The 16,341-nt window shown below is 30.3% G+C and overlaps 1 protein-coding gene and 1 long non-coding RNA gene across 3 annotated transcripts; one reads left to right on the forward strand and one right to left on the reverse strand.

The window, feature by feature from the left end:
• Positions 1-1,552: 1,552 nt before the first annotated feature.
• Positions 1,553-5,744, reverse strand: LOC121126289 (uncharacterized). 2 transcript variants are annotated; one of them, XM_071891749.1, is made up of 12 exons: positions 5,254-5,744; positions 4,900-5,107; positions 4,706-4,833; positions 4,564-4,638; positions 4,384-4,503; positions 4,214-4,309; positions 3,991-4,149; positions 3,696-3,931; positions 3,429-3,636; positions 3,290-3,364; positions 1,954-2,146; positions 1,553-1,712 (listed from the first exon to the last, which is right to left on the reverse strand). In XM_071891749.1, the coding sequence occupies exons 1-12, from the start codon at positions 5,290-5,292 to the stop codon at positions 1,708-1,710; spliced, it is 1,542 nt and encodes a 513-aa protein (XP_071747850.1). In that variant the 5' UTR covers positions 5,293-5,744; the 3' UTR covers positions 1,553-1,707. The 2 variants fall into 2 exon arrangements, with proteins under 2 accessions (XP_071747850.1, XP_040577566.1); XM_040721632.2 differs by lacking the exon at positions 1,553-1,712 and having other exon boundaries at positions 1,836-2,146.
• Positions 5,745-12,513: 6,769 nt separating this feature from the next.
• LOC139906624 (uncharacterized) lies at positions 12,514-13,613 on the forward strand. Its single transcript, XR_011782260.1, has 3 exons — positions 12,514-13,173; positions 13,226-13,365; positions 13,427-13,613. It is a non-coding gene; the product is annotated as an uncharacterized lncRNA (long non-coding RNA).
• The last annotated feature ends 2,728 nt before the right edge of the window (positions 13,614-16,341 follow it).

Raw genomic sequence — 16,341 nt, forward strand, 5'->3', positions numbered from 1 at the left:
TGGACTGAAAAAAGTACTCATTATTTGGAATATATACTCATTTAATAATATATTATTAAAAGAATATATATATATACCTATAATTATTATTAATTTAATAGGGATAAAAAATGTTATATTATAGTGGATGAAGGATATTTTCTCCATCAATAGAAATCATTGAGTATTACGTTGTTGTTGTTTTTTTTACTTTTTATGAATTACCTAAGTAATAGTGCATGATTGTCCCGTTTCAGGAGTTTTCTTTTTAGTTTAGAAAGCTGAAGAAGGACGCCATATCCTGTAGAAAGCCTCTTTTGAACCATTTTTAACGATGTGTAAAATAATTTACTCAAATAATGATATATTTATATGTAGAATATCATAGTATAGAATACTAAATAACATCATTTGACAAAATAGCTTTGGTATAATTAATTGTATAAACAAAATATATTAAACTAAAAGTAGTAGTGGGGCAACCATTTTTGCATTTTTACATATGTATACTGTGTAGTTCATTTTTGAACCGTGCACTTTTGAAAAAAGAAAGAAATGTGAACATCTATCGATTTTTTCCTCTTTTTGCAGCCTTTAAAGGCCTGATGTAATATCTTATATCTATATTTATATCCTGAGTATACATGTTGGAAGAAACAAAATGTTGTGTATTTTATAAAGTGAATAAGATGTCATGTAAACCCATTGTTTGCTCTTAAAGCCCTTGAAGAATGAATAATAGATATGAAATAAAAGAAGTATAGTGAGCGTGTTTGAACATCCTGTCACTGCCTACTACTTCCATTATTATTATCCTTTATTCTGGATATGGTAGTAGACATAATGAAATCCGAGCCTCGCTATGATGCTCCTCAACCCCCACAAACAGCAAACACAACAACTTCCACGCCGAATCAACATCATCATATTCACCATCATCATTCCAGAATGCCACCACTCCCACCATCCAGTGGACAACAGCAAGTCGTTGTGGCTGGTCAGCAACATAATTCCCTTCAGCGACCCGGATCCCTTCAGCAACAAAACGGAATAAATGGAGTAGCCATTGTGAATGGACAACCTCCACTAGAGACCGAACCAGATAATGATAAATGGTGGTGGATCTGCTGTTTGGAGTTTTGTTTTTGCTTATTATAAGGTGAACTCTGGACGTGGAGTATGGATCCTCTTCTTAATATAAGCAAAAAACAATGCAAAAATTGTACACATACCCTGGTGCTTTAATAATTACTTAAAAAAAGACACTCTTCGTGAGCGCTTTTGCATGTGGCTACTAAAGACAAAGTGTTCATATTTAAATTTGATTTTTTTCTATAGATAATCCAGGATATGGATTCCTCGATCCTTTTTTTTTTTTTTCCCTTCCCTCAACTCATTCGATGATATAATATCCATATTATAAACAAAGTTCTCTTTATGAAATAACTATCTTAAGATTTATAATGTATTTATGATTATATTTATTATAAACATTAATTATATAAATTAAACATTGAATAAAATTAATTATATAAATTAAACATTGAATGAAATTAATTAATTAATATACATATTATATGCATTTCCATAAGTATGTTAATTGTAGACACATAATTAATATATCAAAATTTAAGGTAAAGCAATCCTAGTTGTGTAAATAATATGTTTATTATGAACAAAACATAAAAATTATAAATTATAAATCACCAAATTAAATGATTCAATATTTCAATCTGAAAATCAAATAAAAGATATTATCAAAACATCATCTACTCGAATCTCTTCAGAATCTTTTTAATATATATATATAAACATACTAGAGAACATCATAAATTAATTTTCTACTCCTTATTTAAAAAAAAAACCAGAAAAAAAACACAACTAAATATTTGAATAATTCGTAACTTTTTTTAAATATTTATTTGAAAAGGTCCATAACTTTCTTTAAAGTATGATTTAACCTGTTTGTTTCACCTGAATCATTCTTCCTACATTCTTCCTCATCCTCAATCTCAGAGTCATGATCTGATTCAAAATGAGTATTTACATGTTCTTCTAATTTCTTTTCTTGGTAAGGTTGAAAAATAAGATCACAAAAAGGACATGACAAATTGTCGGGTGATAAATGGTTATTTGTGTGAACCAAGAGAGACGCGTCATCGTTTACCTAAATATTAGATAGAAATTTAGATATTAGCTTATTTTATAGTATATGTACTACTAGGTACAGAGTTAGGGCCCCATTATCTTAAATTAAGTTAAGAGTATTGTGACGATAGACGTCGTTACACAAGTCAGAAATATTGCAAAACCAGGATGGACCTACCTCAGTGGTTCTCAACCTGTGGACCTCGACAGCAATGTCATTGGTTCGTTAATTGATTTTGAGACAATTGTGAATAATATTAATATATATAACAAGGTGAAAAATATATCAAGTCAGTTCAATTTACTATGAGGCACACTAAATCTAATAGTTCCCTAAGTCAATAAATACAACGTCTGATTATGTATTGAACAAGTTTAGTTTGTGTTTTGTTTTGATCGCACCACCACTGTTATTCCCCCACCCCCCCTGACAAATTAGCCGATTTCAGAATAGATTAGTTAAATTTGGTAGCATCTGGGGCTTGAATTTTGTAAGAATACTGTGTCAATGGCTGTCAAGGCTGCTGGGCGGAAGAAAAAAGAAGTTTGAGAAGAGGAAATTCAACAATTCCGTATAGTGCGTTGTAAGAGTCTTCTTAATGACCTCAAACATCATGGCGACATATCATTTTCTTCTCCGATGAAGAATTTACGCTATTTATAGTTACTTCACTAATAAATAATCTATAATTCGTAATTCCTGTTTACTTTAGTTTCTTGTACAAAAAAATGTAATATATATGATAATTTAAGAAATGGGGTCACCATATTTGAAAAGTTAGGTGCCACTGGCCAATGCAAACACTCAAAATGAAGTTTTGGGAAACAAAAGCTTTTGGCCTCCTTCAAACCTGATTTTAACCTCCTTGACATTGCAATGTAGAATATGGTTGAAAGAGGGCAATGCATTTTCACTCCTCATGAACTGATGGCAACAGTGGAGGTCGCGTAGGCAATATTAACTCCGCTTATATCAAGTTGTTGAGAATAAGGGCAATCACATTTAAATATATATTGGTCAATTTTAAGACAATAAAAACCTGTAAAAAAGTACGGATACATATTCTAATACAAGCCATAATATGAGAGAAATTTAATTATTTTTATGGGACTCTAATCCCGAACCACCCTGTTTATGTATAGTTAGGCTATATTTAATTACCTTGAATATTTTCCCACAAAAGGGACATGCATTTCCCAATATAACTTTTCCGTTGTCAAGTATTATTGCTTGGTTCTAGGAGAAGGAGAGGAATATATTAACATATAAATTACTTTCACTGTATTATATGTATACTAACGTTGAGTTGTGTTGAAGACACCTCACTTAACTCAGCTTTTGAGTCCTTATTACATCCACCATCTAATCCCCTCTCCAAAGTTGTTTTCGTATTTATTTTTGATTCATATTCTGTAGATGAACTCATGGCACTTTGAATGACCAGAGAGTCCAGATAACTGATAGAAGAAATTGGAGGCGTTGACTCTCTTTCTCCAATGACTGATGTTCTAAAAGGGGATTGGAAATGACTGCATTAAAAGTAAAGTTATAGATGCATATTTATTACTGAAGTTCACTTAAGCTCCTCTTTATATCTTCAATTTCTGAATGGCTACTTGAGCTTAGTTTCCGCATTTCCATCTCCATTTTTCGTATTTCTTTTTCCAGTTCGAAGATTTTTAATTGATCAGATTTGTGTATTGTTTGAAATTTCTCAATTGGAAATTCCTTTTGCTCTTCCTTCCGAGTCTCCTTCTCCATTGAGAGGGACTCTAATTCATCAATTCTTTTATTTTTTGACCTCTAAAAAATCATGGATACAGGAGTAAAAAGGATGACTAAATATTTTGATGCAGACTTACTATATCTTCACTCAATCTGGATATTTGCTTCTCCTGCGTTTCAATGGTTTCATTTGCTTTTTGAAGCAAATACTTTATCTTTAGATTTTCTTCAGATAATAATTCTATCACATAGGTATTTTCACTACTTTTCTTGCTCGTATCTGTTTCATCTTGTTTCTAAGGATGCAAATTGGAAGGAGGAACTATACCACAAGTGAGCAATGAATATAACTTTGTATACCTCAATAATAACAGACTTATGACTTGTAATGGAAATCTTGTTACATGAATCTGTGTTTGTTCCACACATCTCCGTGCTGTCACTTACACTATCGGCCTTTTATAACGTTAAACAAAAAAAGAAGGTTAAAATATAGAAACAAAAGAGGAGTGGAGTATGCAAGGAGTTACCATTGAAAATACAGATTCAGACATAGCTGGAATGGTTTTTGAGTCTTCCTTCAGAGTTTTGCATTTTTCTGATAGTACAACAAAAGAATATTGACCTGACGAGAAATCAACGTTCGAACACTATGTATAGAAAAAATGTTAATGTAAAGATGAATGGAACATATAGACGGATATTTGTACCAAAGACTCATTATTGAAGTCCTTCTCTTCGTTATGTCGTGTAGAATCCTGATTAATAACCACAAATTCATCATTCTATTAGAGTAAAAATAAACATTATTAATCTAGAGTTTGATTAATGATAAATAAACTTAAGGTTTACATCATAGGATCCAGTTGGAGAATGAGGGATTTTTAATTTAAAGGGTGTGGATGCGCCCATTACTTCACCCTTTTCATTCATGAATTGAAAGATGTAAAAGCTACCATCATCGAATGGAAGATTTGCTCCTTATTTAAAAAAAAATATCATTACGTGAGTCCAACATGGTTGTTCGAATATAATAGCATGCATACTTTTGAACTTGAGCTGAATATCTTCCCCGAGACTCTTGAGTACCACAAAAATTTCCTGTTTATTTAAATAATCATCCGGATTGACATGAGGTACTTTATATAATCCCACTGAGCAAGTAACTGAGGTTTCCACGTCCTCGTAAATATATTTGGGATAGAACTGACAGATAAGAGCCTCATGTGTCCATTCCATGGAATTAAAAATGACCTAATACAATAGTGATTTGACGAATTATTTAATATTTTGGTACTCATTTATTGAAGCTTCACTATTATATTATATTAATATTAATTATGTCAACGACATAAATTATTTGATCGTGAATATTCAGAGATGAAATGAAACAATAATACCTTTCCATAGGACGATTTCGTCATCACGTTGTCATCCATGGTGATTTTCGTTAGTATTTTATTAATGGAGTTTCAAATTTCAGGGGCCTCTTAGTCTTTGTGAAGAATATTGTTCAATAATTCTTGGAGTTATCTTTTTTTCCTAGTTTAAACAGCAGAACCAAGCAACTTCGTTGTGATAATAGTGATATGCTGCATGGAGTCGCTAGGCAGCTACAGAATGCAGAGCAGGGGGAAGTTGTAGTGCTACTTAGAGTTTGAATTAGTAGTAGAGTAGTGAATTCATGATGAAATCAGATAATAAAATTGTATACATCTAGCTATAGATCCGTACTTGATCCTACTAAGTACTCGTAGCCACTATCAATTATTATCAATATCGTTTCACAGAGATAAGCAATTAATTATTGGTGAAGATGTGTCTTGTCGTAATTGATAAGATATATTTTGGATTTTTAGAGTTAGCTTTGTAACTTTTAGTAACTAATGCCCTATTAAAATTATTTGCATATACTATTATAGAAGTGATTATAATTTCATAAAGTCAGCAGTTTGGAAAATGCTTACAATAATTATTTAATTATGATAACACTAACCAAAGAAGTCCGGCGTATGTGTTTAGAATTATGTTTCCATGGATTCAATTTGAATTATGTACCTACACAAATAGCATTAATTAATAATAGCATATAATATGTTCACTTAAGTATTCATATTAAAATCCTTTGTAAATGCATATTATAGACACATATGGCTAAATGATCTTCCATGTAAGACTTGTACATTGTGGGACTTATATATACATCCTGACATAAGTTAGCATTGCCTAAATTATTTATGAATTATGATCAAGTTACATGGCAAAGTACTAGAAATATTATTATTAAAAAAAAAATCTATTATATTGCCATTTTAAGCTAGTTAGTTTAATAGTAATTTATTACTAAACTAGCTAGAGAAACAATAATTGGAAATTCCAAAAAAGGATAACACTTCAGCATAGTTGAAAATAATATGATCTGCCAGTATGCTAAAACAAATCAAAAAATAAAGTGGTCACCTTCACAATTTGAAGAATGTTTGTTTGAAGAGCAGTATAGGTGTCATGACGTTTAATAAAATTAGTTACGAGCAGCTATGAGATGAAGGAAATGTACATAAATCTCACTCTGAATCTATCCATCAATTTTATAATAGCCTATTATATCATAGATGGCTAGATTCAGATATTTCATTTTTCATATTATTAATAGGTAATATTGTGTCAGCCTTATTTAGGATTGCGGTGTGGTTCAGTTCACTTTTGGTCCGGTCCAGTTCAGTTCTGCATGTCAGTCCTATAAAACTTATAAACTTCGGTCCTTGATGACGTCACTCAACTTTATTCCTTTTCTTTTTTAAATCAGTTCTAGCACTGACAGTCCGAAGGACCGGTCCCTAGAACTGATAGGACTAATACTTTAAATAGGGCCGGTCACAAGACGAATAAATAAGTACTGATATACATAGGTATTACTTCAATGTTGATCTTCTATTTTACTCCAAGTACAACAAGGACTTACATATATAACTCCAGAGCAAATCCTCATGGTTACTCGCTGTCTTTCATGAAAATACGAACTATTTATTACTTCATACTTAGATGTTCTCTCTTCAATAATTGTATGATAATGATAACAGCTTTAGAAAATAAAAACTCTGTTCTGAATGACAACTAGAAAAAGCCGCTCCCGCATTCTAGTTCATATTTTAAAACCCTCTGGAATAAAGCTTTATTTTAATTCTTTACTCTGGACTAATGCATAAACAGTGATGCTCATCGTTAGTTGATTTTTTTTTTTTTTGAGCTTGCAACTTGAAGGATGAATGTTCTATTCCTAAGCTGATATTATTATTATTTAATTTCCGAGGAGTGAACTTCTTTTTCTACTGCATACAATTAAATACAAAACCGGATTGAACATTTGTGTGTACTCCTAAAAGATTGATAGTGCCCTTGAGGATTTGTTGAAGAGTTATAATTGTAAGTCCTTGTTGGACTCAGGAGTAGAATTGAGGATATACATCGGAGTAATTCTTATCTATGTCCTTGTTTATTTCCTGCTAGCTCTCCCTAGTCAAACGTTAGCTTAGCTGATCTCATAAGTTATGAGATATGGTATATAAGGTATGGTTATGAGTCATAACCATAAAAATCAATAAAAGAAAGTTTTTTCGGTCTGATTTTTTTTTGACTTTTCCTAACTTGTCCCGAATATTTAAAAAATAAAACATACCAAGAATTATGATACACAACACATTAAATAGCAAAAACAACTGCTTAAATGGTCACAACAACGGGGTTAGTAGCTTTGGATGGTTCGCAACTAGTTTGTCTGAGACTAGTTTCTTCCCTTAAAGACTTTGGTATAATAATTAGGTTTTCCAATATTACATAGTCAATAAATATTACTTTTTTTATCACTTAAGGCTTCGCTATGGTTCATAGGTTCTAAGAAATGGTGTTCAGAAAACTCATACAAGACAAAAACAACTGCTTAAATGGTCACAACAACGGGGGTAGTTATATTGGGTCTAATTTTATGATTTTGACATTTACTTTATTATTAATAATTAGTTAGATTTCATCGGTAGAGATATATCTATCCTTTGCACAATTGTATATAGCAACTTCCACATGAAGAAGAGGGGTGATTATCTTTTTGATTAAACTCCACGTCTCGCTTGTGTTTTGCAACCTAAAGTTATGACATATTTAACTGGATTCCGGTGTCAGAACAAGATCAATCTATTATTTCAATATTCTGTATGTACAATTTATTGTTATTAGTTATATGATTCCAGTTGTTTAATTTTGTATATTTAACATAAATGTATGATGGTATATTTTTTATTATGTGGATTATATTTATTTAAAGCCTTCTTTTTTAAAATTGGAACTTCAAATATATTTCAAAATACCCTACTTTGTCGTTTCATTAGCTATTATTCTGAGAATAAAGTTCATAATGAATTACAATTTCATGGAGTGTGACGTAATAAAATCTACTGTAACGGATAAAAAAAAGTCTAAGTCAATTATACGTAGTATATCTTCATGAAACATTTTGCTAATAAATACTTTCGTTATACCCTCAAAAATCATAACAAACCAGGCAGATGATAATCACATCAGTATTTTAAACAATGATACCATATGTATTTCCCCCCTTCTCCTTGCACGCGTTTTTCTCTACAATATTATCAACTATAGTTATGCGTAATAGCATAATGACAATGTGATATTTGTTCTTTATCTGTGCATTTCAAGGGGTATAAAGGTAGTTGGTTTTTTAGAATTCACTGCATTTACATTTTTTCAATATGAGTGTGCGTGATATTTCTGAAGAAACTTTCGATCTCATTCTTGAGGAAAACTCTGATTCCGAACTGGAAGGAGAGGACGGCTGGAGGAGGGTGGCTTTCGATGCCAAATCAAATTATGCTTGGAAAATCAAGGGTATATACAGGAAAGTTGGCCGATGGATACCCAGAGAAAAAACAAGGGATGCATGTTGTACTTGATCTGACCGAGGGACTGAGGGGTCACAATGTAACTTGTGATAATTTTTTTTACCTCTTATCAACTCGGACAACAGCTCCTGAAGAGGAAGATTACCATGGTTGGTACGGTTCGTAAAAACAAGCCTGAGCTCCCACCCGCACTGCTTGCATCAAAAGAGAGAGAAGTCTTATCACCAAAATTTGCCTTCACACCCACTACCACCTTAGTTTCTTATTTACCTAAGAAAAACAAAAATGTAGTTCTTCTAATCACACTGTACAGAGACGGGAGCATTAGTGATCGTGACGATAGAAAGCCAATCATAATTATGGACTACAATCGAAACAAAGGAGGTGTGGACAATCTAGACATGGTAATTTGAGCATACAGCTGCAGAAGGATGACTGCCCGCTGGTCCCTGGCCATCTTTCACAAGATCATTGACGTATCCTCTTACAATGTCTTTCTAATTTGGAGAGAGAACAATCCGACCTGGATGTCTCACAAGAGCCACAAGAGAAGAGTGTTCCTGGAACAGCTAGGAAAGGCACTTGTAGCTCCACTCATTGAAAGAAGGAAAAACGTCCCCCGAACAGAGGCCTCAGCTCAGATTGTGAAAGCTTTTCAGAGTGCTGGACTTTCGGATCGACCTGATGATCAAGCCTCAACTTCTACTTTCAAAGCAAGCAAGAGAAAAAGATGCCAGTTTTGCCCTAAAGAGAAGGACAATAAGATGAATAATACATGTTTTAAATGCAATAAATACATATGCAAAGGCTGTTCCTTATCATACTGTTAATCATGTGCTCAATAGATGAATTTATTTTACTATTTCTATTATTTTGTCACTGTTTTGTAAGTATTTATAATTATTTAGAGGAAAATTGAAAACAAATATAAAAAAAAATTGTTTTCCCATATTTTTTAACTATTATATTAGCTATAAAGTTGATTTGGGCAGGGTAAAAGCAGTCATTCAATGATATTTTTTTGTGAATTAAAAATTGGTTCTTCTGGCAAACTGAATTGTAGTCGTTAAAATATTTTAAAAAGTTCAATAATTTTATAACAAAGTATAGATGGGTCATTTTGACCCAAAGGACAAAAGGTGTGTACAGAAAAGGGTTAACCAATATATCCTATATTTATTTAATGGGACCGGTGTAATTTGAATTTTTCGACGGATATTTCGTATTTTCTTCACAAGATTTACACATTTTCTACAACTACAGAAGATAGACATTGTAGCTAATAGCCAACATAAAATTTAAAATTGTATCTAAAATGATAATGAACATCAATTGTATTAGACTATCAGATTCATGTGTAATATTTGAATATTAATTTAACTAATTATTTTAAAAATTAATTTTAAAAACAAATTATTTATTACATTTGCCATTTAGTATTTAAATATAATAAACATAAATAAAATAGTACTGAAAAGGCAGTTTATATGAATTACACATTTATTAATTATGTTTAATTGCTTGTTAAAAATATTTACAAAAAAGGATATTTAGATAAAATAAAACTTTCCATATGGCTAAATCAATTCTTGAATTTAATGAATCAGCTCCTATTTGATGCACAGGAATTTCATAGTCGGTTGCATTAATAAAATTTTCATTTGATGACCAAAAACCAACTATATAAACTGCATTTTCTTGCTATTTTCCATCCAAATGTGATTACTATGTCTTCGTTTGCATGAACCATTTATTATCGGAATCAGATCTTCTTAAACTGAATCAATTTAATATTTGAATACTAACATACACTGATCAGAAGTTAATCCCTTCGATTGGGCCTCCCATTTTTCTTATCTTTAGCTGAAATTACATTATCTTTTATAATATTTATATTCATAATTTATAATTGAACTTTACTGTGATATTGTTTAAATTTTGTCCTATACATACGACCAACTTTATGGATTCCTGCATTAGATAAATTCGTTCTTCATAAATCATTTGCTTTAAATGGTGTAGAGTATTATTCTTGATGATCGAACTCTGTACAACAACAAGTGATGATGTGGAATTAGCAACGCATATTATATATATATATTTTTTTTTTTTTTTTTTTGGGGGGCTTGGTTTTTTTTAATTAAAAAAATATTAAATAGTTTATAAAAATTATTTTTTTGATAAAAATTTTAAATATTAATTTTTTGAAAAATAATTTCAAAAACTAATTTTTTGGAAGTTTTTTTAAAAATCTACAGCTATTCAAAAAAAATTCAAAAATCCATAGCTATTTACAGAAAATTAAATAAAATTTCAAATATTTTATTTTCCAGTAAAAAGCAGAAATTCCTTTATTTTTTTAGAGAGAGGGGGCTACTACAATATTATCAACTATAAGTATAGTTGATAATATTGTAGAGAAAAACGCGTGCAAGTAGGAGGGGGGAAAAGACATATGGTATCATTGTTTAAAATACTGATGTGATTATCATCTGCCTGCTTTATTATGATTTTTGAGGGTATAACGAATGTATTTATTAGCAAAATGTTTAATGAAGATATACTACGTATAATTGACTTCGACGTTGTTTTATCCGTTACAGTAGATTTGAAAACGTCACACTCCATGAAATTGTAATTCATTATGAACCTTATTCTCAGAATAATAGCTAATAAAACGACAAAGTAGAGTATTTCCAAATATATTTGAAGTTCAAGGTTTAAAAAAGAAGGCTTTGATTAAATATAATCTACATACTAAAAAATAAACCATTAAATATTTAAGTTAAATATACAAAATTAAACAATTAAAATCATATAACTATTAATAATAATAAATTATAAATACAGAATATTGAAATAATAGATTGATCCAGATAATTTTTTCTTGTTCTAACATCGGAATTCAATTAAATATGTCATAACTTTAGGTTGCAATACACAAGCGAGACGTGGAGTTTAATCAAAAAGATAATCAATCATCCCTCTTCTTCATGTGGAAGTTGCTATATACAATTGTGCACAGGATAGATATATCTCTACTGATGAGATCTAACTAATTATTAATAATAAAGTAAATGTCAAAATCATAAAATTAGACAATAAATATATTAATAAAAAAATGTTAGAAATAAATTCATCGTAAAGATTTAGAGCAACAGCTAATTATGTAGTAATGTCCGGCGATATTACTCCCTATTAAGAGCATCAAAAAGATTTTCCACCGTTATTTAGGTATGCTTATATAACAACATACTATTATCATGAAGGATATACACAATTGTTAATTATAATGCAACACCCAATGTAACTACCCTCGTTGTTGTGACCATTCAAACAGTTGTTTTTGCCTTTTATGAGTTTTCTGAACACCATTTCTTGGAGCCCATCAACCATAGCTAACCTTTAAGTGATAAAAAAAGTAATATTTATTGACTATGTAATATTGGAAAACCTAATTATCATACCCAACTCTTAAAGCGAAGTAAGTCAGAGTTTCATTTCGAAATTAGTAAATACTTTGTACTTTTTACTGATAACTTGATCGTCATTTGGTGTGGATGACTCAAAATATTTTATATGTATTTCTATAAATTACATCAGTACCAACATCCTCCATTAATTTAATGATGGTTCCTTGGGAAGGGATAGGTTTACCCGTGTATTTTCTCCATAAACTTTTTGAACGTAGATGATTAGCAATGGATTACATGTAATAAGTAAGGGTGATAATTTTGGTAAGAATACAAAAAGCGTGCGAGGAGAAAAGAAGAATTACTTATGGCATCATTGATTAAATAATATACATCTTCTTCTATCAATCATGAACGTTATCATTCCCGCCTTTATTATTCAATATTAATATAATAATATTAGATGGGGATAGTCGATAGAGAACTGAATAAAATGCCTAAAATAACGTCGCCTTCTGTCTGGATTTCTGAAAATGGAGGCCTAGGAATTTGGAAAATACTTACCGGATGAGAAACAGATGGTTTGTCGGATTTGTCGATATAAATGTGCCTTTAGTCCCCTGTCTAGAATTACACGCCACTCATTATCCTCATCTCATAACTAGAGTATGGATATTCATCTATAAAATCAATTTAACGATGAATACATCAAGTCAGACTTTAACTCTGATTTCACAAGGATGCTTATTGTATGTAATATAACCTTATCCATTGCTAATCATCTACGTTCAAAAAATTTATGGAGAAATACAAGGGTAAACATATCCCTTCCCGAGGAACCATCATTAAATTAATGGAGGATGTTGTTACTGATGTCATTTATAGAAATACATATAAAATGTTTTGAGTCATCCACACCAAATGACGATCAAGTTATCAGTAAAAAGTATTTACGAATATCGAAATGGAACTCTGAATTTTGTACTATCTCACAGTAAGTATTCAATTTTTTTTAAATCTAACCATAAAATATGATTCTATTTTAGCTAAACATATCAAGAATTATGATACACAACTCAGTAAAGGGCAAAAACAACTGCTTAAATGGTCACAACAACGGGGGTAGTAGCTTTGGATGGTTTGCAACAAGTTTGTCTGAGACTACTTACTTCGTTTTAAGACTTGGGTATGATAATTAGGTTTTCCAATATTACATAGTCATTAAATATTACTTTTTATCCCTTAAGGCTTAGCTATGGTTGATGGGCTCCAAGAAATGGTGTTCAGAAAACTCATAAAAGGCAAAAATAACTGTTTAAATGGTCACAACAACGAGGGTAGTTACATTGGGTGTTGCATTATAATTAACAATTGTGTATATCCTTCATGATAATAGTATGTTGTTATATAAGCATACCTTAATAACGGGGAAAATATTTTTGATGCTCTTAATAAGGAGTAATATCGCCGGACATTACTACATAATTAGCTTTTGCTCTAAATCTTTAAGATGAATTTATTTCTAACATTTTTTTATTAATATATTTATTGTCTAATTTTATGATTTTGACATTTACTTTATTATTAATAATTAGTTAGATCTCATCGGTAGAGATATATCTATCCTGTGCACAATTGTATATAGCAACTTCCACATGAAGAAGAGGGGTGATTATCTTTTTGATTAAACTCCACGTCTCGCTTGTGTATTGCAACCTAAAGTTATGACATATTTAACTGAATTCCGATGTTAGAACAAGAAAAAATTATCTGGATCAATCTATTATTTCAATATTCTTTATTTATAATTTATTATTATTAATAGTTATATGATTTTAATTGTTTAATTTTGTATATTTAACTTAAATGTTTAATGGTTTATTTTTTAGTATGTAGATTATATTTCATTAAAGCCTTCTTTTTTAAACTTTGAGCTTCAAATATATTTCAAATACTCTACTTTGTCGTTTCATTAGCTATTATTCTGAGAATAAGGTTCATAATGAATTACAATTTCATGGAGTGTGACGTTTTCAAATCTACTGTAACGGATAAAAACGTCGAAGTCAATTATACGTAGTATATCTTCATTAAACATTTTGCTAATAAATACATTCGTTATACCCTCAAAAATCATAATAAAGCAGGCAGATGATAATCACATCAGTATTTTAAACAATGATACCGTATGTCTTTTTTTCCCCCCTCCTCCTCGCACGCGTTTTTCTCTACAATATTATCAACTATAGTAATAAGCATCTTTGTGAGATCAAAGTTAAAGTCTGACTTGATGTATTCATCGTTCACTTGATTTTATAGATGAATCTTGTTATGAGATGAGGATATTGAGGGGCTTGTAATTCTAGACAGGAGACTAAAGGCACATTTATATCGACAAATCCGACAAACCATCTGTTTCTCATCCGGTAAGTATTTTCCAAATTCCTAGGCCTCCATTTTCAGAAATCCAGACAGAAGGCGACTTTATTTTTTGTATTTTATTCAGTTCTCCATCGACTATCCCCATCTAATATTATTATATTAATATTGAATAATAAAGGCGGGAATGATAACGTTCATGATTGATAGAAGAAGATGTATATTATTTAATCAATGATGCCATAAGTATTTCTTCTCTTCTCCTCGCACGCTTTTCTATTCTTACCAAAATTATCACCCTTAGATATGAGTAAGGGTGATAATTTTGGTAAGAATAGAAAAGCGTTTTATATTATTTCTAACATTTTTTTATTAATATATTTATTGTCTAATTTTATGATTTTGACATTTACTTTATTATTAATAATTAGTTAGATCTCATCGGTAGAGATATATCTATCCTGTGCACAATTGTATATAGCAACTTCCACATGAAGAAGACGGGTGATTATCTTTTTGATTAAACTCCACGTCTTGCTTGTGTATTGCAACCTAAAGTTATGACATATTTAACTGAATTCCGATGTTAAAACAAGAAAAAATTATCTGGATCAATCTATTATTTCAATATTCTGTATTTATAATTTATTATTATTAATAGTTATATGGTTTTAATTGTTTAATGGTTTATTTTTTAGTATGTAGATTATATTTAATTAAAGCCTTCTTTCTTAAACTTTGAGCTTCAAATATATTTCAAATACTCTACTTTGTCGTTTCATTAGCTATTATTCTGAGAATAAGGTTCATAATGAATTACAATTTCATGGAGTGTGACGTTTTCAAATCTACTGTAACGGATAAAACAACGTCGAAGTCAATTATACGTAGTATATCTTCATTAAACATTTTGCTAATAAATACATTCGTTATAACCTCAAAAATCATAATAAAGCAGGCAAATGATAATCACATCAGTATTTTAAACAATGATACCATATGTCTTTTTTTTCCCTCCTCCTTGCACGCGTTTTTCTCTACAATATTATCAACTATAAGTATAGTTTAGTATAGCTATAGTTGATAATATTGTAGAGAAAAACGCGTGCGAGGAGACAGGGGGGAGAAAGACACATGGTATCATTGTTTAAAATACTGATGTGATTATCACTGATAATCACATCAGTATTTATCAGTTGCCTGCTTTATTATGATTTTTGAGGGTGTAACGAAAGTATTTATTAGCAAAATGTTTAATAAAGATATAATACATATAATTGACTTAGACGATTTTTATCCGTTACAGTAGATTTGGAAACGTCACACTCCATGAAATAGTAATTTATTGTCAACCATATTCTCAAAAATAACTAATAAAACGACAAAATAAGAGTATTTCGAAATATATTTGAAGTTTAAATCTAAAATAGAAGGCTTATATTAAATATAATCTACATACTAAAAAATAAAACATCATACATTTAAGTTAAATATACAAAATTAAACAATTAGAATCATATAACTAATAATAACAATAAATTATAAATACAGAATATTGAAATAATAGATTGATCCAAATAATATCTTCTTGTTCTAACATCGGAATTCAGTTCAATATGTCATAACTTGAGGTTGCAAAATACAAGCCAGACGTGGATTTTAATCAAAAAGATCATCACCTTTTTTTCTTATGTGCAAGTTGCATATGCAATTGTGCACTGGATAGATATATTTCTACCGATGATATTTTAATAATTATTAATAATAAAGTAAATCATAAAAT

Source organism: Lepeophtheirus salmonis, chromosome 1 (assembly GCF_016086655.4).
Source record: "Lepeophtheirus salmonis chromosome 1, UVic_Lsal_1.4, whole genome shotgun sequence".
Classification (NCBI taxonomy): domain Eukaryota; kingdom Metazoa; phylum Arthropoda; class Copepoda; order Siphonostomatoida; family Caligidae; genus Lepeophtheirus; species Lepeophtheirus salmonis.

Bases quoted from the DNA above. Each gene is read 5' to 3' on its own strand.
- LOC121126289 (XM_040721632.2), bottom strand. From the start codon at position 5,292: ATGGATGACAACGTGATGACGAAATCGTCCTATGGAAAG. The intron at 4,150-4,213 runs GTATACAAAGTT...TTGCATCCTTAG, and splicing joins ATAAGTCTGTTATTATTGAG to AAACAAGATGAAACAGATAC. The intron at 3,932-3,990 runs GTAAGTCTGCAT...ATGATTTTTTAG, and splicing joins CCAGATTGAGTGAAGATATA to AGGTCAAAAAATAAAAGAAT.